The sequence below is a fragment of the Wolffia australiana genome, chromosome 17 (genome assembly GCF_029677425.1).
Source record: "Wolffia australiana isolate 7733 chromosome 17, ASM2967742v1".
NCBI classification, from domain to species: Eukaryota; Viridiplantae; Streptophyta; class Magnoliopsida; order Alismatales; family Araceae; genus Wolffia; species Wolffia australiana.
The window spans coordinates 11,487,239-11,508,427 of NC_135851.1; the positions used below are offsets into that span (position 1 = coordinate 11,487,239).

Here is a 21,189-nt window from a genome sequence, read left to right on the forward strand (position 1 = left end):
GCGTATCTTCGGCGTGTGAGACCCCAGTTACCGCACGGGTCGGATAAGCAATCCCTGCATCGTCGTGATTATTTCTTGTGGTTTCTCCGTCACGCCTAATTTGTTCGGTTGTGTCGCATGACTGGAGAACAAGGCCACGACCACTGCACCTCTGTGCACCTTATTGCTGTTATACCCGCACGACATCGCCTTGCGCCTGGCGTTTCTTGTGCCGTCGTCTCATTGCCTCTTGGGTTGCTTCTGCCGTTACTCATCTTAAAGTTGTGCTTGCCGAGCTAGGCCAATTGCTCGAGTTCCTCGCCGCCACACATCTTTACTCACACCTCATCTCCACCTCATCCGTTGAACGACTTCCATCGTTCTCCAGCACTCTCCCACCGCACCTGCCCGCACCGGTTCATTGCACCGACAAAGATTCCGACGACGAGCGTCATCACCGATGAGGTACATTGTTCCCCTCTGCTTGTCAGTTATATTACTTTCTACAGTATATTACCGCGTTCAGACGAGGGTCAGAAGGTCACCGTCCTCGTCATCGGTCGCCCGCCACGGAGCTCGGAACTCGGTGAATTCCCACTCATTGGCCCTGCACGTACACTCCACTTATGTCATTCGCATCCACGTAGTTACATTCACACGGTGAATTACCCGTCGGACGACGCCATCGACGATGTCCGACATCAATATTGTGTGATCCATGATGATTTACCAAATATTGTGTAATGTTCCTATAGGGGTATATAGGATACAAGTATGTTTTTATGGATACGCGCATTAATCCTTTGTCTGTTTTTTTATATAAAAAGGGGTTTAGTATCCTACATTATTGATAGCTGATTGCAATTGAAATTCTTGAGTATCGATCCCAAAAATTAGTAAAATACCGAGAATGACCCCGAAGAGAAGAAAATCTATTCTTATCATAATTTACACCAAATTGTTTTCATGAAATATAATCATTTTCGTCCTGTTCAGGCCCCACTTGCTTCGTAGTGGAACAAAAAAATATTCTCAACATATTAGGAAAAAATAGTTATGAGATCGCAGTATTCTACATTTAGTTTTATAATTAATTCATTTTCACTGGTTTCGTATCAAATTCATCACGCAATGAAGAAAAAATCTGAATCCCGATCATCCATATTTATTTAACTGTCTAATATCATCCACATATGATTGAAAATGAGATGCGTCAATTCCTTCTCACGTCTCTCTCCCTCACCTTTTCACTTCAATGTCAATCTATGACTCATATATATGAACCCCAAATGACCAATTAATCAACATGGTTGAAAGCGTTTGCTTTCTCCACACTCTTTTTCTTCTTTCTCTTGCATTACATTCTCCTCGCACATTAGCATTCGTATATAATAATTAATAATAAATTTATCTTTAGTAAGATTGTTTCCGACCCGATATTTTGCGAAAGTTTTATCCTCTGCAATGTTAGCCAAATGGGCAGGATATATATACATATGTGGACATCAGAAGACACAAAGCAGAATCAAAACAATAAATTGACAATAGATGAAATAACAGAAGTTAATTGAAATTCGAAGTTAGCAAAGAGCAAAGGCAGAGAGAGACACAGAGAGAGAGAGAGAGAGAGAGAGACAGAGAGAGAGAGAGAGACAGAGAGGGACAGAGAGAGAGAGAGACAGAGAGAGAGAGAGACAGAGAGAGAGAGAGAGAGAGACAGAGAGAGACAGAGAGAGACAGAGATAGAGAGAGAGAGACAGAGAGAGAGAGAGAGACAGAGAGAGAGAGAGAGAGACAGAGAGAGGGAGAGAGAGCATTTATATATTATTCCTAGAGAGAAATAATTCATATGATGAGAGTGATGACGAGGATAATAAATAAATCAGCGGTCCATTACGTAAGACATACTCGAGGCGGCAGCCGTACTTACTTGTCGAACACTTTTTTTACATAATGTTATCCTCTTGTTAAGGCAGACAACGAAACGTTATAATATAACGAAACACAATCATAACTGGTCACCATCAACTAAAACGACGGAAATTCATATCTAAAATCACCTCGAGCTCCATTAAAGCATGTCACATTCATCATTCATGGCCTTAAATCCAAATCCCGACAAAAATAGAAACACGTCGACATGCATGGAAACATCGAATTAGCGGCATATCATGGATTACGAAGAAAAAGGCGATTATTGAAGATGCCGGGACTGGCTAGGAGGCGGCGGCGGAGGAGGAGGGGGAGGGGTTATTGGGCCGAGAGAGGTAGCCCATTTGGTGGAGGAAGTGGGTGAGGCGGGCGTACCTGGCGGCCCACTGCTCGGCGAGCTTCGTCTCCTTGGCGTCGGCGTCGCGGCGGAGCCCGGCAAGCTGGTCACGGAACTCGGCCTCGATCCGGTCCAGCGCCTGCTTCTGCTGCTCCCGCAGGGCCCTTATCCTGCTCTCCACCTCCTCCATCTTCTCCTTTCTCTTCCCCGCCTTCTCGGCTTCCAACTGCATCTCCACGCGGCGGAGCCGCCACGCGGCCTCCTTCCTCTGCGCGGCCAGCGCGCGGCGGACCTCCTCGAGCTCGGCGCAGCACTCGGCGACCTCCGCCGCGGCGGGCAGCGCGGGGGCCAGCGTCAGCGCCACGGACGGCGCCGGGGCGGCCAGCCAGGGCGGGACCATGAGCGGGGGCGGGGGCGGCGGCGGGGGGGAGGGGAGCAGCTTCTGCGCGAAGCTCTCCAAGATGTGGTCGTACTTAACGTGGTCCAGCGGCTGGGCGAGGGAAGGCGCGTCCTTGAGCTCGCGCTGCTGCTTCTCCTTGAAGACTTCCCACCACTTGCCGAGGCGCTTGGCGGTGCGGCCGGGGACCTCGGCGGCGATCTTCTTCCACTTGTTGCCGTGCTTGGCCTGGAGCCGGATGACGAGACGCTGCTCGTCCTCGGTGAGAGACCCCTTCTTGATCCCGGGCTTGAGGTAGTTCTTCCACCGCTCCAGGCAGGACTTGGCGTCGCGGTTGAAGGCCGCGTTCATCCGCTGAGAGACCAGGTTCCACTCGCGCGGCCCGAACTGCCGCACGTAGGCGCGGAGGAGCGCGTCTTCCTCAGGCTTCCATCGCTGCCTCTCCTTCATCGCTCTTCATGCTCGCTCCACCTGATGAGGCCAGATCCAGAGATGAGTCGCCATTCTCTGAGTAAATTTTTCAAGAACTTTGCGTAAATTCCGAGGAGGGAAGAGAAGGTGGGGGCTACAGTTTGGACAGCGTTTTCAAGGAACGGCAGCGCGCGGAATGATAAAAAAAAATATGGCCGGATGCTACGCGAGTTTATTTCGGACGAGTACGGGCCAGTTTGGAACAGTGCGCGTGGTAAGAAACACTGCGGTGGGGGTTTCACGGCGAGCAGAGATCATTGAATCGAAGTGGGGGTCGGGTGAGCTTCAGAGCCGACCGCGAAGCCCGCGATTCGTGTCAGTGGAACTACATTAGATCTAGGAAAGATGCATCAATAAATACGCGAATGTTGAGGTGAAAACCACGGCTCCACGGGATCAAGATCAACTAACTACGAAACAGGAATGCATTAAAATCGAAATCCGGATGTGCTTGGGCCACACCGCTGATTTCGTAATAAATTGATATTTGCACAAAAGCTGTTACTATTCAGATTAAGGAAGTCTCGAATTACAAAATCGGCAGAGGACAGTCACGTCAGTAAAAAGACGAATGTAAATATGAAAAACTCGATAGATAAAAGGAACAAAAAACGATCACTACCGAAAAAGTACTGAAAATGAGAGTATTGAAACAGACTTCGCAATCAGATGCTTGAACAAAAGCTATCAATATCTAGACAAAAGCATCGAATTAATGAATCACAGTCGATAGAAACGACCAATGCTGCGATGAGAACTTCGATATACTAGCAGCAATCAATGATCATCAACTACAGTTGAAGAAGAATCGATCGCATCGGATAAATTGGAGTAACAAGTCATCATGAAAAACAACCTACTCAGCAGAAATGCACTGAAACGGGATCCGGATTAGGTTTATCTATTAATTTGCATTTAGATGCGAACAAAGAAGCAATTGACATCTAGGTGTAGAGAATAACGAACAATTCCATCGCAACAATAAAAAAAAGTATTGAAACAGACTACGCTATCAGATGCTTAAACAAAAGCTATCAATATTAAGGCAAAATCATCGAATCAATGAATCACAGTCGATAGAAACGACCAATGCTGCGATGAAAACTTCGATAAACTAGCAGCAATCAACGATCATCAACTACTGTTGAAGAAGAATCAATCGAAACATTAAACAACAACAAATACAAGAATCCTGAGATGAAAACTACGGATAAATTGCAGCAACAAGTCATCACGAACAACAAACTAATCAGCAGGAACGCACTGTAACAGAATCCGGATGAGTTTGATCTATTATTTTGCAATCAGACGCGAACACAGAAGCAATTAAAATAAAAATTTACAGAATCACGAATAAGTCCATCGCAACAAGAAATAAAAAAACCGAGGCTCTTACATCGTCCTCAATGCTCCAGCCGCAAGCTTTCGAACCCGGCCATCAGAGGCGCCAGAAAGAACACGAAAAAGAAGGTAAAATCGAGATCTGGGCAGTGAAAAGGAAGGTAAAAAAAAAAAACGGAGAGCAAAGGCAACGGCGCATGCTGGTGAGGATCAGGCGGGGACAGCGCCAGAGAGAATGTGATGCCGTCAGCCTGAATCAGCCTCTTCCTCCGCCTCGCGTCGTCCCCTCACTCTGCGGCGGTGGCAGTCTTCTGCAGAGCGTGCGAAAAGGAAGAAGCGTCCGCTGGATGGGCGGGAGCAGTGGTCCACTGGTCCCGCTACAGTGGCCCAGCGGCTAGGCTTTTGTAGCCGCCCCACCCCTCGGAACAGACATGGATGACGGAAAAGAGCCGACGTTCCGTCATCGGCGAACCTTAAACGCGACGCGTCACGTCTTATCGGGCCGCGGTCCGATGGGACGCGCCAGGCTCCGCGACAAACCACGGGTGGGGCGGCGCCAGGCCCTGACAGAAGGCCCAGCCGGGCTCCGCAATTTTCGGCCCGGTCCATTTAGGCAGGTGTCAGCGCCACGAGACGTCGCTATCGTCGCGGAGAGAGAAAATGTCAGACAGCCGTAATTACGCTCTCCCCCCCGGGTGAAACCGGAGTTTCCCTAGGATATCCCTCTTTTTTTATTTTAGAAAATGAGGTCTGGAATTTTTTATTTTCAAAAAAGGCCGAGTGGCGGTTATGAGCAGCAGACAGTTCGTCGCGGAGCGGAAGAGCGGAAGAGCGGAAGAGGGATGGACGATGGCGAACCGCAGATCGCATCGTCGCTGATCGGCGTCTTCTCGCTCTGGATCCGCTCTCGATCGGCCGATACAGCGGTGGATCTGTCGTTTTTTTTCTGGATTTTTGTTTCGCCTGTGATGAGGATCGAGTACGAGAGGAATATGTACGCGCTTGTGGCGTCCAATCTAAACCTCCTGCATCATCAATGCGTGTTCCAGATCCTTTTTCCCAGGATTCTTCCCGCGCGATAATTTGGATTATGGATAATCGACGCCGAGCTTCTTTTGGCAAGCCGAGGGCCGGAGACAGAAGAGTTGCAGGGAATCGCGTCTACGTGGATCTCTGATCCTGTTTCGACGGGACGGAGATCTGGCCGCAGAGCCACTGCCACTGCCATTTCATATCCGGAGATAAGACCGCAACACAGAACAGAGATGGAAGCTTTCTCAACTGAGGATAATATTTCCTTGCTTTTTCTTTCGTTTTTCATTGGATCGTTTGGAGCTCAAATATCACTGTAGAGTTTGTCCCCTCACTTTTGGGGCTCCAATCTTCCTTCCCCTTCTTGGAAGGATCGATGGTTGATCTATACTTTGCTTAGTAACTCCCCAAAGTCTACCCTTATTTTAGTAATCTTGCACTGCTCTTCCACTTGATGAGCTCACTATCTGGTTTCATCCGAAGAGAGACTTCTCTCTTGCTCCGTCTCTCTATAGAACTAAGATCTATACATGTTTATATCTCATCTGACTTTTCTTCGACTCTTTGAAAAGCGTTGGGAAATGGCGACGTGAACTGGATCGTTGACCCCAAGGAAGGATACACGATCAGCCGATCAGGTATGTGCATTTCATACTTTTTTTATATGGGACTTTTAGTAAAGCCTTGACATGTGAACTGCCAAGACCAGAGACTAGGCGTCTGAAAGGAAAGGTCATCTCTCTCTCTTCATCCATGTCTCTCTCTACACATCATCAATGATCACGAGCCCACGTTGCACCTGCCCATCCACCCGCTGTCCTTTTGGCTGTCCAAGTACGGCCCATGGCAAGTCAACGCCGGCCAATAAATGACTTCAACTTGGAAGCGGAAGTCAACTTCATGACAGCCGTCGAAACCCAGTGTCCGTCCACGTGTCCGCCGCGGGCTGCACGTGTGGTGGATCGATCGGGGGGGCTGAACCAGGTCGGTGGGCAGAAATCCAATTACTACAAAGGTAAGAGGAGAAAGTTGAAATCTTTTTAGAGAAAATTTCATCCACAGGTAGAGAGAGACATGATGGGTTGGGGGACCATGGCATTAATGGCGGGCTCAACGACTGTCCGAGCAGCCGCCTATCTTGTCCACATAGATAAGAGGGTAGGAGCATCACCTGTTCACGGAGATTGATCAGAGCGGATTCCTCCGATCGAGGAAGAACATCTCATCTCAATCTCATCTCGCAGGAGAAGATCGGACGGTGATTTTTGTCTGATCAGGCGGAGATTTCATCAGCCGTGGAGTCCTCTGGCTGGCTTTGCGCCATGGGCAACTGCTTCGCGGCCAAGATCAAAGCCGAGAGCCCTCCTCCGTCCGGTAAGTCCCCCCCCCCCGCCCTCCTCCTCCAAGATCCGATCTTTCTTCTTTCGATTCATCTTCGAGTTCGATCAGGGTCGAATTCGGGGGCGGATGGGAAGGATGCGAGCGTGTCGGGGAGCGTGGGGTCGTCGGTGCCGCCGACGCCGAGGAGCGAAGGCGAGATTTTGCAGAGCCCCAATTTGAAGAGCTTCTCCTTCGCCGATCTGAGGAACGCGACGAGGAACTTTCGCCCCGACAGCGTGCTCGGCGAAGGCGGTTTCGGATGCGTCTTCAAAGGCTGGATCGATGAGCATACCTTCACCGCGGCTCGACCCGGCACCGGTCTCGTCATCGCCGTGAAGAAGCTCAACCAGGACGGCTTCCAGGGCCACAAGGAATGGCTGGTCAGCGATTTACCTCTCTCTCTCTCACACAAACCCACTTATAATCTATGTCAATTTATCTCTCTCTCCTCACCGATTGCTTGATTTCAGGCGGAGATAGACTATTTGGGGCGGCTGCACCATCCCAACTTGGTGAAGCTGATTGGGTACTGCGTGGAGGATGAGCATAGGATGCTGGTGTATGAGTTCATGCCGCGGGGGAGCTTGGAGAACCATCTATTCAGGAGTAGGTGTACCGCGGCTGGGGTTGGAGCTTATCCTGCTCCAGCGTCTTTCTTGGGTTCTGGGTTTTAATCTCGTGCTTTGGTCGCAGGGGGGTCGTACTTCCAGCCCTTGTCGTGGGACCTGCGCCTGAAGGTTGCTCTCGGCGCTGCCAAGGGGCTCGCCTTCCTCCATGGCGCCGAGACCCAAGTCATTTACCGCGATTTCAAGACCGCTAACATCCTCCTCGATTCGGTAACCAACAAACCTTCTAGGTTACTTCTTTCAGCCATCATGATCACCATCATCAGCAGCATGATCATGATCCTCATCATCAGCATCATCATCATCATCATCATCGATATCACCTTTCATCTTCATCATCATCTTCTAGTCCTGCATCATCATCATCATAATTTTGTAATTCATCTTATGCATGAGGGCCCTGTAGAAACGCTACCACTACCACGACAGGTTTCTCCTCCATTCTTCGTCATCAATGTCGTCTTCTTCTTATTATTATTATTTTGCATCGTCATCATCTTCTTCTTTTTTGCTTCCAAGATATTCTTCACTCGATGTGTGAGGGGGGGCTGAGCTGCTAATACTAGAACAGCGACATCCATAATTGTCATCGTCATCCTCTTCTTATCATTATTTTATAATATTCCTATTCCCCATCATCATAATCACCATCCACTCGTGAGGGGTCCGCAAAGCTGGGTTAACAACATCATTCACCATAATCATCATCGTCTTCTTCTTATCGCTTCGAAATATTCTTCTCCTGATAGGTGGGGGGGCGGCTGGGATGCTAATACTAGAACAACAACATCCATAATTGTCGTCGTCATCTTCTTCTTAGCAATATTAGTATAATATTCCTACTCCCCATCATCATCACCATCATCACCATCTTCTTCTTCATCCTCTTCTTCTTCTTGTTTGTAGGGGGGCCGGCTGAGCTACTAATACTAGAACAGCGACATCCATAATTGTCATCGTCATCCTCTTCTTCTTATTATTGTTATAATATTCCTATTCCCCATCATCATAATCACCATCAACTCGTGAGAGGTCCGCAAAACTACGTTAACAACCTCATCCACCATCATCATCCTCATCTTCTTTTTCTTGCTTCCAAATATTCTTCACCTGATAGTTTGGGGGGCGGCTGAGGTGCTAATACCAGAACAACGATATCCATAATTGTCATCGTCATCCTCTTCTTATCAAAACTATTATAATATTCCCATCCCCCATCAGCCTAATCACCATCAACTCCTGAGGGGTCCAAAAACTTCGTTAACAACCTCATCCACCATCATCATCATCTTCTTTTTCTTGCTTCCAAGTATTCTTCACCTGATAGGTGGGGGGGTGGCTGAGCTGCTAATACTAGAACAACAATATCCATAATTGTCATCGTCATCCTCTTCTTATCAATACTGCTATAATATTCCCATTCCCCATCATCATAATCACCATCAACTCCTGAGGGGTCCGCAAAACTGCGTCAACAACAACTCCCTCTTTACTCTTTTCCCTATTCTACACCATCATCATTGACACATCAGTGAAACTGCAAAACCGCAAATACATCATCATCATCATCATCATCATCATCATCCCATCATCATCACTTATTCTTCTCAATGATCTGACGCGCAGAACTACACGGCCAAGCTTTCTGACTTTGGGCTGGCCAAGGACGGCCCGTCGGGGAACAAGAGCCACGTGTCCACTCGTGTGATGGGCACTTATGGATATGCTGCTCCGGAGTACCTTGCCACGGGTAAGTTCATCATCATCATCATCATGTGATCATCATCAGGGTAATAGTGTTTTAATGTGGTGATCTTGGGTGGGGGCAATGGCAGGGCACTTGACGGCGAAGAGCGACGTGTACAGCTTTGGGGTGGTGCTGCTGGAAATGCTGACGGGGAGGAGGGCGGTGGACAAGAACAGGCCAGCGGGGGAGCACAACCTGGTGGAGTGGGCGAGGCCGCTCATCTCGAGCAAGCGCAAGTCGCTGCGTGCCTTCGATGCGCGGCTGCAAGGTCAATTGCCGCTGCCGGCCGCCCACAAGGCCGCCGCGCTCGCCCTCCGCTGCGTCTCCCTCGACCCCCGCTCCCGCCCCTCCATGCGCGCCGTCGTCTCCCACCTCCAATCCCTTCAATCCCCGCTTCAGTCCCCCCACCTCCCCTCCCACCTCCCGCCTTCCCCTGCCCGCTACCCTCGCCCTTCCGCCTCCCCCCTCCGCACCTAGCCCCCCCCTCTCCCCTAACGCCTTGCCATTACCACCTAAGATTTTCATTATGTACAGTCTCTTTTGACCGCGACAGTGAATAGATCTTGGCCACTCTGGGTGTTTTTTCTTTCCATTCTTCTTCTCCAGGGAGCAATCAATCAGTGCAGGGATGAAGGATGGGACAAAGTTTTCATCCAATGGTGCGAAAACCGTCCCGTCCAGTCCTCCCGGGACGAATTTTCGTCCCGCCCTAGGAGAAAACCGTCACAGATGAAAAAAAACCTGTTTTTTATTTTTAATACATTCATAAAGATTTCTCTAAGCTTTTGAGGAAATATGGGGGAGAGAGAATACAAAGAGACATATGTCCAATTATTTCTGAGCGGCATCAGTTTGCACTTGTGTAAAAATACAGGAACTTTGATGCAAATTATTATAGAGAGGCCACGTGGCTACATGTCAACCATCTGATGTGAATCTGGTGGTTTTTTGTCCAGATTCGTCTGTCCATTGTCCGAGACCACCGGACGAACGGTTTTTCCGTCTCCCATCCCGTGGTCCCCGGGACAAATTTTCGTCCCAAATCTTGTCCATACCCTTGGACGGGAGGATTTTTTGTCCCGACACGAAAAAGTCATCCCGTCCACATCCCAGGACTATAGCTGTCGGTTCATCGAGAGTGGGAATCCATCTCGGGAGGACCGGTGTTCTTCCTGATGTGCAGTTTCTTCAGTACTCGAGTTCAATGGGTTTGTTGCCCAGCTTTATATCTATCATCTATCCATCAGTCTGTGCTAGCTCGACACACTGCTTTTCTTACCTGTTCAGCTATATATCTATCATCTATCCATCAGTCTGTGCTAGCTTGGCACACTGCCTTTCTTTTGTTCTTCTGAAGGGAGCTGTCATTTGAACCAGAGTGGGAGTATATCTTGGGAGGACCGGTTTTCATCCTGACGTGCAGTTTCTTCAGAACTAGTGATGTTCAATGGGTTTCTTACCTGCCCAGCTATAAATCTATCATCTATCCATCAGTCTGTAGCACACTGCCTTCCTTTTGTTCTTCTGAAGGGAACTGTCATTTGAACCAGAGTGGGAGTATATCTTGGGAGGACCCATTGAACTAGTGATGTTCAATGGGTTTCTTACCTGCCCAGCTATAAATCTTCAGGCGAGAATGAAGAGAACTTGACAGGTTCTCAGGATATTTCCCTCCTCTATCTATTGATCCATTTCTCTCCATTGGTTTCTCTCTCAGTTCTTTCCTCAACCAAGTTCCATTTTCTGGTATGCAGTTTCATAAGACTTAAGTGGAGAGAGAATGGGTTATCCCTTCTCTCTCTCTCTCTCTCTCTCTATATATATATATATATATCTATCTAACTAGATAACTGGCAACATAGACATCTGTCCGCAAAAATATTTCTCTCTCTAACTCGACTTGCTGTCAATCTTCTGGAGCTTCAATTTTTATATGCTGTACAGAAGATTCAGAACCAGGGGGAATAGATCTCGTCGAGTTATCCATGGTTCCAGGGATCCTTCTCTCCTTTATCCCTTTCAATCTCCCATTCACTTTCTCTCTCTAACTCTGCAAGTTCCCATTCTTCAATTCCAGCAGAAAAGACAATAAATGTTCTATGTACGCAGAGAAAAGCCCAGAATGTCAAAATTGTTCATAATTAATAAGACCATTACTAGGAAAAAAACAAACCTCCTGACTTTCCACATAATTTTATAGAGAGGAGGCAGTGGGATCTTAAATCTCTGATTAGAAACGAAGAGGAATAAAAACCTCTAAAAATATCCATCAATAAAATTATGAGTGGCCAAAAATGTCAGCTTCTAAAGGGAATAGAGAGATAGAGCGAGAGAGAGAGGCAATGTTACATGGAAGTTGACTCAAAAGTGACCCAGGCTGTACCCTAAAATCCACAGAAGCTGCACAAAAACCGCAGATGAATATCAACCTCATATCCCTCTTAAATATCTGACAGCATCGTCAATTTTAAATAAAAAATGGCAGGTTTTTCTCATTTCTGGCAATCTACAGTTTCGTCTAGGGTAATAAATCAGCTGATTATAATCAATCAAGCTTGCTAATTAAATGACCGCGAACAAGCAATATCTTGGATTTAATATTCAAGATATAAATGAAAAGAAGATCTTTTACATTTCCATTTCTTTTTTTAGCCTCCTCTCTATTTATAGACATGAATATTATTGATAAGACGTTTGGGAGAAGATGATAGATTAATGGAAGATAAAATAATGCTAATTCTTCCTCGACAGGAAATACCAGAAAAAGGGTGAACGATGCAAAGAGTCCCTCTTGAAGAAGTGCGCCATGGCCACCGAATTCTTCCTCATCAACTTTGAGGATGTAAGCGTAATAGCCGTAGATAATCCCAGAAGACAACGCCAGGAACCTGCCGGAAAATGTTCATAACATATGTAGATTAATTTGAGTGTTGCGAATTATAAACGGAATATCTAGACCATTTTTTCTGCGTAATTTAAACCCAAAAAAGTTTTAGTATTAGATGCAAGGACGACCAGGATAGCATGATATCAAATCGGGATCTAAGATTTGAAGTGCTATGATAAAGTTTGGCTGGAATTCATAGTCTAATTTAGAAATTAGGAATTACCAAGTAAAATTTTTATGCACGTGGATCAAAAAAACTCAAAAGTCATAGTTGCTATCTTCCTTCAGCCGGTGCCTCAGGCATAATCGGTCACCCTACCAGGAAATCATCCAAACCCCATGTGATAAGACATACAGCAATAGTATGTTTGAAAAATCGAAAAGCCCTTGCTTTTATTTGCCCTAGTCTCCAAGAAATAATATAGAGTCCTCGATAATAGATTCAGGAGCCACAGATCATAAGACTCAGTCATCAACTTTTCTAGTTTCTAGTAAGCCATGTGCTAAGAGTAAGACAGTTCAAACAACTGATGATAATCTTTTGAAGTATCCGATTGTTGCAGATAAATGGTTACCCACAGATCATTGCAAATTTGACAACAAAACATGTCACCCAAACCATATATGATTGTAAAAAATTATAACATCATGTCGAAAAACTCTAGACTTTCAAGTTCCTTCCAGTAGCAAGTTCATCGTCCAGTAATCTCGAGCACGCAAAAGTCTAACAGGAAAAGGGTGCATTGAATTAATTTGAGTATGCTATTGCAGTCTCCTTCCAATTTACATGCGAGGAGAAATTTCAACAATTGAACTCGTTTCTCATCCGCTGCTCCACCGAGCGGCGAGAATCCTACCCCCTGGACGGAGGAGTCCAAAATTTAAGTTCAAATTATAAAAACTTACACCACAATCCAGAAGCCGCCGACCAGCGGGATAGCGCCCCACAGCAGTCCACAAACGAGACCTATAACCTGCCTGATCCAGTGTAACGCATCCCCCAATTGATCCTGAACAAAATCAAATCAAAGGCTTAAGCACGTCATTCCCACAATTTTTTTTTGTTTAGAAAAAGATAAAACAATTCTTGCACAGTGAATCAGAGATGATCAAGATCCGCGGTTAGGAAGTCACACCTTGTCCCAGGAAGCGTCTGGATCTAGCAATTTCGCGAACTTGAAAGGGATGACATGGCCGTTTGGCTTCGAGGTGCTCGTCTTCACTGACTTGCCCGCCATCGCCGCAGGCTACTGATAAAGACGAACAAGAAGAGGAATTCCCGCCCCCCGCCTCGGATCACTCCAATCAACACAATCGACTTCTGCGATCTTCCCTCTGTCGATCGAGATTGAAATTTTCTCCGTAGTATATTTCATAGGATCCGATATCTTCACCCCGATTCGATGACGTGGCCAAATCTAAACCGTCCTTTTAGTGCACCTCCGAGGCCGTGGAATCAAGGAATCAGAAAATATTATTAATTAAAGTTGACGTCATTATGAAGAAATAAATTAATCGTGTTGAGTACATGATTGGGTACATGAGTGGGTAAATAAAATAATGAAATAATGATTAATTAGAATAATTAAATAATACTTTGTGTAGCCGAATAGAACGAATTAACTGGTAGTATCTGAATAAAGTTATTAAATTATGTACATCATTTTTTTTTCCTTAAGATTCAGCGTCAGCGGGAGTCTCGTCAAACCACCGTGGGGGGTCGAATCCGGAACCACCTGCAAGTTGAAGGAGAGCAAGATTTAATGCGGATATTATAGTTAATTTTACAAATTATTTAGACAAAAAAATTGACGCCTACAAATCAAAGAACAAGGTCCCAATAAAAGGCCTGCAGTTGCAATTTTCGTTATCAAATCAGCAAAATTCATCTTCCATCTTTCTGTGCGACCTGTGAATGGGTTGATGCCGATGGGAAGAAAGGTAAACCGGGCGCAGATTAAAATCTAGGGTTTATGGTTTAGGGTTTCGGATTTAAGGTTTACAGTTCAGTACTTGGCCGGATCTGGAGACGGGATTACATCAGGTTCATAGTAATATGTTTTTTAATGAAATTTATCAAAGTCAGATTCGTGTTCCAAGCCTTGTTTATATGGAGCATGAGAATTCTTATAATTGTAGCATGAGTACAAAAGAAATTCAATGATCATCGAGTTCGTCCGTCCATGCTCCTGAATGAATTAATGCAACTAGAACATGAGGTCCATTGGTTCCGATTCATTAGAAATTTCCTCTGCTGAACTTCAAGAAATCATATCTATGGACCTCAGTGTTCATCCTTGTGAGCATTTTTATGGGTTTTTATACACCCTTCTCATATTCCGGGTTCGAGCATGATACTCTAGAATTAAACATATATTTTTCTTGTCTGCAATTCGACGGAATCGATGAAAATAAACTAGAAATTTCCGATGAAACTCGAGTAACCATCTCTATGGAGCTGAGTGTTCATCCTGTTTATCCTTACGAACATTTTTTATGGGTTTTTATACACCCTTCTCATATTCCGGGTTCGAGCATGATACACTAGAATTAAACGTGTATGTTTCTTGTCTGTAATTCGACGGAATCGATGAAAAAAAATTAGAAATTTCCGATAATATTCAAGTGACATTCTCTATGGAGCTGAGTGTTCATCCTTGTGAGCATTTATATGGATTTTTATACACCGTTCTTATATTCCGGGTTAGAGCATGATGCACTAGAATTAAACATATATAATTAATGACTGAAATTCGACGGAATCTGAGAAAACAAATTACCGAGAGGATTGCAGCGGCAGATTCGCCAAGCAGTAAGAACAGTGCCTTTGATCACGCCATACTTTTTGTACGCCTGCATCGAATACTCGCTGCACGTAGGGACGTATCGGCAGCTCTGCGGAAGCAGAGGCGAGATCTCTCCTGAACAAGATCGATCTCAGAAATTCAGAAAATTTCACCATGGACTGGCAGATCAATTGACCGATCATCTCACTTTTGTAAAATTTCAACATCGAGAGAGCTACTTTAACCCCCGCATCATTCACCTCCTCCTCTGCAGAACGACGAACAAGAAATATTTAACAAATTACAGGTAAATTGTATCGATTTGACGAAGAATGAGGCGGAGATCAAAAGAGAAAGAAGAAACCATCTGGAATCCCCTCTGCGCCTTGGGAATCGTCTCGAAGACAGGGTCGCCGGTAGTCCTGCAAAAATCAGAGATTGGGAAACCATAAATGTAACTGAAAATCTCGAAATCGAGGGTTAAACTTCATCGATTGCAACCACTCGTCCCCGGGAATAAGATCGATTCGTCGGCGATAATTTGCAGTCGATCCTCCACGTCAGGAATTCCGAGGAAGCGCATCGAGGCGGCGAAAGAGGGGAAATTTGAGGATTTCGCACTGCAAGGCTGCTCGCGACGAAGATGCTCGTCATCCTCTTCTCTTGCGGACGATTAAATTTTCTCCGATCGTCCCTCGCGCCAGAACAAGAACAGTGAGGAATTTAAGATCTCCGCATTTACTCATATAATCAAACTATGCTGCTCAAACTCTCGCGAGATGATGAAGAAACAATATAATTCTGAATTCAAGACAGTAAATATTTAATGCCCAAGAAATAAATATTTTGCAGCACCATAGTTAAAAGCGATTTGAAATAGATAGTCAAAAATATATATTTATAGAGAAAGATGTAAGTTTTCTGATGTAAATTGTAAGAAATAATCTACAGAAATTAGTTGGATCCGCAACGAGCATGTTAGATGAATATAAAAAATATGAGAAATTAGGTGGCTGAGGCAAATATTTGTTAAAAAGATGAATGAAATTAGTCAAATAAAGAGGAACAGAATATGATGTGTACTTTTTGAAAAAAATTAAGATTATTAATATGTAGAAGAACAGATAGGAGAGAGTGATATGAGAGAGAAAGAGAGAGGATGAAGCTTAGTGACAAGGGTGGGATGAGACAGTAGCTGGAGAGAGATATGTAAGTGTATATCTGCGAATACATTTAAATATTTATGAGGTGTTAGTGACGATGGGATGATGAAGTGAAACAAAGATGTGGATTTATGAGGTGAGGCCGATGACAGAATATGATGTGATGATTGGAGAAGATAGATCAAACCTCATGAAGAGTGAAATATAATAAAAAATGTAAGACAAAACCACTTACCATAGGATCCCTATGTCCTACTAGAACAAACAATGTGTGGATGCGAGTAAGTTCCTCCTCTTATCGGTTGCTTCTCCTCGACAACCTAAGACACAAAGGAAGAACACAATGGATCCTTAAACTCACCATCTTTCAAATGCCTTTGAAGTAAGGAGCCAAGCTCAAATTTTTATTTTTTTACATTGGTTGGAAAATCATCTTATAGATCGAAAGGAATTGTTGGAAAAATTGAAAAAGGTGAAGCTATCATTAAAAGTCACCTCGACGGGCCTTTTGCCTCATAAGATATAAAATGTTTCCATCATTAAATTAGCCAGCATTCAATGACATGACTGGCTCGAATTTTGTCTCTTCTTTTTTGATCTATGACTATGCGCTATCATGCTAATTATTAAATTAAAATCATACATTTTAGATTTTATTTTCATTAAAAATGGCATTTACAAACCTAAAAATTATGACATCTATTTTTATAATGATAATATGAGTTTTATATATTTACAGGTGGTTCTCTATAATTTATTGACTTCATATTTGTAATAAAAATATGGTATGAGTAAAAATATGTAATTTATATTTTTTTGTAATAAGTTTGTATACAAGACAGTTCTCTAAGTTATAATATATATTTAAAATATTTTTCTGTGTGAAAAAATTTCTTCAATAACTATTTCGAGAGATTTTATCAAAATTTTCATGTTGATTCATGAGTCGGCACAAGTAAAAATTTTGTGACTTTTAAATTGTAGCTAACCATTGGGTATCACGAATCATAGCTATACCCAATTGTCACACAGTCAAATCCCGAGCTAGGTCTCTTGCTGGAATTTGGTATGTGCCGGCCTCAATGTTTAGGGCGAAACACTGAGCAGCCTTGATCTCTTGCAGCGGAAGCTTTGCAGATTGCATAAGATCGCATATAAGGGGTTAGAGGAGATAGTGGTGCTCAGCACCATCAGGGAATAGGGTCATGGCATTAATATCATAAAGAGTACATCATCATTGGGGATAATTACATGGGGGAAGACGAGGGGTGATACAACGAACGAGACGAGGCACTTTGCGCCGAGTTAATGTCGTCACACCGCCGCCTTAGGGCCGCCGCTCAGTGCGCGCGCGCTCGCTCTGCCGCTACACAAGTGCGCCGGGCCGGGCTCCGCGCGCCCGCGGGCCTGGCGATCACACACGCCACCCCAGTCTTGACGATCACACACGCTACCAGCACCCGTGTCAACACTCTAGCGCGCAGTCTGCGCGACGATGCCGCATTCGACGCCCCCGAGCTGGTCGCTGCGCGCACAGCACTACCCGCAGGAGCGCTACGCGTCCGTTGTGCCGTCTCGGCGCTCTTAGTGTGCCACATGCCTTAGTCTTGATGGCGCACGCCATCAAGGATCGTCATCGACGTCATCCGCGCCCCGCCCCCACGACGTTGAAGACCGGGTGACCTTGCTCCGGTTATCTTCCTTGCTTTCCGTTCTCTTTCGTTCATGTTTTGTTTTACCCCGTCTCTTCCGACCATTTTTGTCCTGTTTCGTCGCTCCCGCGACAGTCGTGTCTCGTTGTTTTTCCACCGAGGGGATGGATGTCTCCATCCACCTTTCTCCCCTCGTTTCTTCCCCCAAATTCCCCCTCATTTCCCCTTTATTTTCTTCAGTTCTGTCTTGTATGTGTTAAGGGGAGCCCATTTAGAAGGGCCCCCAAGTCGGACCCATGATGGCCCACTTAGGCCCCAACTCTTCTCCCCGTTATAAAGGAAGAGAGGGCGCCCTAGGTCAGGGAGACCCATTTTCTTTCAGTAAGGCATTTTATCGAACAGGTTGTGGGTCTCAATTCCTCGTTTGAGAAGAACAGAAAGAAGAGGAAGAAGAGGGAAGAAGAAGGAGAAGGAAGAGGAAGGGAAGGGAAGAAGGGAAAGAGGAAGAGGAAGGGGAAGGAGGGCCGCCGTCGCCGTCGTTGTGCGCTGCCCACCCCTCACGCAGCCGCCACTCACGCCGTCGCCATCGTCGAGCGCCGCCCTGCGCGCCGCCGTTGATCGTGCGCGCCGCCGCGCGCTGCTGCCATCTGCGCGCACGCGACACCCGCGCGTCCACCGCTGTGAGTGCGCCACCTGCGCACCTGGCCACGCGCGCCGTCGCGCCGCTGCGCGCGCCGCGCGCCGCCTGCCGCCATGCCGCCGCTGCGCTGCCCGCGCCACCGCGCTGCCCGTTCGCGCCGTCGCCGTGCCGCTCGCACTGCTGCCGTGCCATCCTCGCTGCTGCCGTGCCGCCTGCCGCCGCCCGCTCACGCCCTCGCCAGGCCGTCGCCCCGTGCTGCGCCCGCCGTGACTGTCGACGTCCAACCGCGGCAACACCGCCGCCGTCCCACCGCGCCGCTCGCCGACGACCACGTTGCCCTGCACCGCTCCGCGCCATCCGCGCGTCACCGCCACTCCATTAGATAGGCGCTCCGACGCCTAGACCTCGATGACCGATCTTTACCAGCTGCTCCGGCACCGTCGCTGCGCGTCGAGCCGCCGTGATCTTTCTGGCACGCATCATCCAACCCGCTCCGACATCGGCCGTCGTCGAATTCCTGCACTTCGAGCCCGTCGTCGAGGTACGCCGTACTCTCCGACGCTCGTTTATTTATTCCTTGCAGTATCTTTTCGTTTCGACTCCACCGCGCTCGGGCTAGATAGGTGAGTGTGGTAAAACGAGAGAAAACTATGATTTGAGTGTCTTACCGGTGCGGACGAGTCCGTCCGTCACGTGCGAGCCCTACGGACTGAATCCGTTCGGCCGTAGACGCCTCCGTCTCTCCGATGAGGTTTGAGAGGCCCCCGTTGCCGTCACCCGGCGACTCTCGTCCAAGCTTGGAGCTTGGCGCCTCCCTCAAGTCGGAGCCTGCACGTACGACACGTAGGGCATTCTACATCCACGTAGTTACATACCCGTTAGGGTATCGTCGGACGACACATCGCCGCTCCCGATACATATCCTTTATCGTCGCCGAGCCATCATACTCGGTGATGACGGGACGACGTCCTGGGCGTACGTCCTGCATCAAGTCTCCTGGCGGGATGTCTCCCGACCCCGCGCCCCGCGCACGCAATGCGCGCGCTGCCCGCGCGGCCGCTGCGCGGCACCCTGCACAACTCCGCGCGCTGCAATCGCGGCACGCCGCCTGGCCTGCGCGTCCCGCACCCGTGCGCAGCGCTTCCCGCTCCCGCGCGACGCTCAGCGCTGGCGCGTAGCTTTGGCGCCCGCGGGCGGTGCTTGGCGTTGGCGCGCGGCCCTTGGCGCGTGCACGCACACACCAATCAGCCCGCGCGCCCAGCACGCGCGAACTGTACCTAATCCGTCCCACCTTAGGCATGGACGGGCACATGCACAGTCTGCCGTGAATCACCGTCGACAGTGGCAATGTCCTGAAAGATCAGGTATTTAGGCATCGCTACCCATAATGACTCAGTCCTTTAATGTCGTGAGCCGAATTACACGGACACTCCTTCCCAATAAGCACGAAGGCCTCTGGGCAAGGAATGCCGCCTAGTTAGGGGCCTAACACCAATGATTGGCACGTTGATTATTTCAAAAAGTTGTCATTATGGCATTGCTGATCGGGAAGCCAGAATGACCAATTATTTCTGACTTTTATTTTTCCACTTGAACCACACGAAGCAATAAAAAAATGTCAATTTGATATGTATTAATTACTATCAGAATTCAGAAAAAAGGGTGACACACATAAGGTCAAAAGAATATTGATGGATATATTTGACTTTTAGGGTTTTTCAGAAAAAACCTTTAATTTATTCTGAACTAAAAGTATAATTTCAGCAAAATACCTTTTTCATTTAACAACGGATGAGGAGATGGACAATGGAAAAGCAGTAGAACTTTATTTGACCATCGGTGACCCTCTCTCTCTCCCACACTTTCTCTCTCTCTATCTCGCGTTTCTTCTATCTCTCTCTCTCTCTCGCGTTTCTTCTTCTCTCTCTCTCTCGCGTTTCTTCTCTCTCTCTCTTTATCTCTCTCGCGTTTCTTCTCTCTCTCTCTCTCTTTATCTCTCTCGCGTTTCTTCTCTCTCTCTCTCATTTCTTCTCTCTCCCTCTTTATCTCTCTCTTTCTCTCGTTTCTTCTCTCTCTCTCTCTCTATTTATCTCTCTCGCGTTTCTTCTCTCTCTCTCTCTCATTTCTTCTCTCTCCCTCTTTCTCTCTCTCTCTCTCTCTTTATCTCTCTCGCGTTTCTTCTCTCTCTCTCTCATTTCTTCTCTCTCCCTCTTTATCTCTCTCTTTATCTCTCTCGTTTCTACTCTCTCTCTCTCGCGTGTCTTCTCTCTCTCTGGTTTTTTCTCGCTCTCTCTCTCTCTCTCGCGTTTCTTCTCTCTCTCACTCTCATTTCTTCTCTCTCCCTCTTTATCTCTCTCTTTCTCTCGTTTCTTCTCTCTCTCTCTCTCTTTATCTCTTTCGCGTTTCTTCTCTCTCTCTCTCTCTCATTTCTTCTTTCTCCCTCTTTATCTCTCTCGTTTCTACTCTCTCTCTCGCGTTTCTTCTCTCTCTCTCTCTCGCGTTTCTTCTCTCTTACTCTCTCTCTTTCTTGTTCCTTCTCTCTTATTTCGGTAAAAAAGCTCAAGATAGAATGATTTCAATTATAACATCAGATTAATTTGGATTATTAATTTCCCAATTATTATAAGAATTTAAGACAATTTTTATGAATTAAAATTGGGAATTTAATAATCAAGAAAGGGATTTTGAAATTGGAGTTCAAGATGGACGAATTTATGGATGAAATTTTATATTTAGGGTTTTTATATATTGAGTTAAATTTCCAAACAATAAATTTTGAAATTTAGAGAGAGAACCTAGATGAAGTAACCTAGAGAGAG

The 21,189-nt window shown here is 46.4% G+C and overlaps 4 protein-coding genes across 4 annotated transcripts; 1 reads left to right on the forward strand and 3 right to left on the reverse strand.

Annotated features, from left to right (window-relative positions):
• Window positions 1-1,872: 1,872 nt before the first annotated feature.
• Window positions 1,873-4,814, reverse strand: AS1 (myb-like HTH transcriptional regulator family protein). Its single transcript, XM_078588853.1, has 2 exons — window positions 4,513-4,814; window positions 1,873-3,116 (listed from the first exon to the last, which is right to left on the reverse strand). Exon 2 carries the CDS (start codon window positions 3,093-3,095, stop codon window positions 2,196-2,198), a length of 900 nt encoding a protein of 299 aa, XP_078444979.1. The 5' UTR covers window positions 3,096-3,116; window positions 4,513-4,814; the 3' UTR covers window positions 1,873-2,195.
• A 1,841-nt stretch (window positions 4,815-6,655) lies between these two features.
• On the forward strand, window positions 6,656-9,832 carry LOC144714156 (putative serine/threonine-protein kinase PBL9). Its single transcript, XM_078588852.1, has 6 exons — window positions 6,656-6,863; window positions 6,939-7,249; window positions 7,340-7,475; window positions 7,563-7,705; window positions 9,122-9,245; window positions 9,331-9,832. The coding sequence occupies exons 1-6, from the start codon at window positions 6,812-6,814 to the stop codon at window positions 9,717-9,719; spliced, it is 1,155 nt and encodes a 384-aa protein (XP_078444978.1). The 5' UTR covers window positions 6,656-6,811; the 3' UTR covers window positions 9,720-9,832.
• Window positions 9,833-11,472: 1,640 nt separating this feature from the next.
• Window positions 11,473-13,489, reverse strand: LOC144714159 (uncharacterized). The gene is made up of 4 exons (XM_078588856.1): window positions 13,266-13,489; window positions 13,036-13,139; window positions 12,001-12,130; window positions 11,473-11,642 (listed from the first exon to the last, which is right to left on the reverse strand). The coding sequence occupies exons 1-4, from the start codon at window positions 13,365-13,367 to the stop codon at window positions 11,604-11,606; spliced, it is 375 nt and encodes a 124-aa protein (XP_078444982.1). The 5' UTR covers window positions 13,368-13,489; the 3' UTR covers window positions 11,473-11,603.
• A 252-nt stretch (window positions 13,490-13,741) lies between these two features.
• LOC144714158 (membrane protein insertion efficiency factor) lies at window positions 13,742-15,693 on the reverse strand. The gene is made up of 5 exons (XM_078588855.1): window positions 15,417-15,693; window positions 15,280-15,337; window positions 15,124-15,183; window positions 14,910-15,050; window positions 13,742-13,865 (listed from the first exon to the last, which is right to left on the reverse strand). Exons 1-5 carry the CDS (start codon window positions 15,567-15,569, stop codon window positions 13,804-13,806), a joined length of 474 nt encoding a protein of 157 aa, XP_078444981.1. The 5' UTR covers window positions 15,570-15,693; the 3' UTR covers window positions 13,742-13,803.
• Window positions 15,694-21,189: the final 5,496 nt, after the last annotated feature.

Coding starts and splice junctions, on each gene's coding strand:
- AS1 (XM_078588853.1), bottom strand. CDS start 3,095: ATGAAGGAGAGGCAGCGATGGAAGCCTGAGGAAGACGCGCTCCTCCGC.
- LOC144714156 (XM_078588852.1), top strand. CDS start 6,812: ATGGGCAACTGCTTCGCGGCCAAGATCAAAGCCGAGAGCCCTCCTCCG. Junction 6,864..6,938: donor CGAGAGCCCTCCTCCGTCCG/GTAAGTCCCCCC, acceptor GAGTTCGATCAG/GGTCGAATTCGGGGGCGGAT. Junction 9,246..9,330: donor TCCGGAGTACCTTGCCACGG/GTAAGTTCATCA, acceptor GGGCAATGGCAG/GGCACTTGACGGCGAAGAGC.
- LOC144714159 (XM_078588856.1), bottom strand. CDS start 13,367: ATGGCGGGCAAGTCAGTGAAGACGAGCACCTCGAAGCCAAACGGCCAT. Junction 12,131..13,035: donor GGCGGCTTCTGGATTGTGGT/GTAAGTTTTTAT, acceptor ATTTTCCGGCAG/GTTCCTGGCGTTGTCTTCTG. Junction 11,643..12,000: donor CATCGTTCACCCTTTTTCTG/GTATTTCCTGTC, acceptor GTTTTTGTGCAG/CTTCTGTGGATTTTAGGGTA.
- LOC144714158 (XM_078588855.1), bottom strand. CDS start 15,569: ATGACGAGCATCTTCGTCGCGAGCAGCCTTGCAGTGCGAAATCCTCAA. Junction 15,051..15,123: donor GATGTTGAAATTTTACAAAA/GTGAGATGATCG, acceptor GATCTTGTTCAG/GAGAGATCTCGCCTCTGCTT. Junction 13,866..14,909: donor CTGCCGCTGCAATCCTCTCG/GTAATTTGTTTT, acceptor TTCAACTTGCAG/GTGGTTCCGGATTCGACCCC.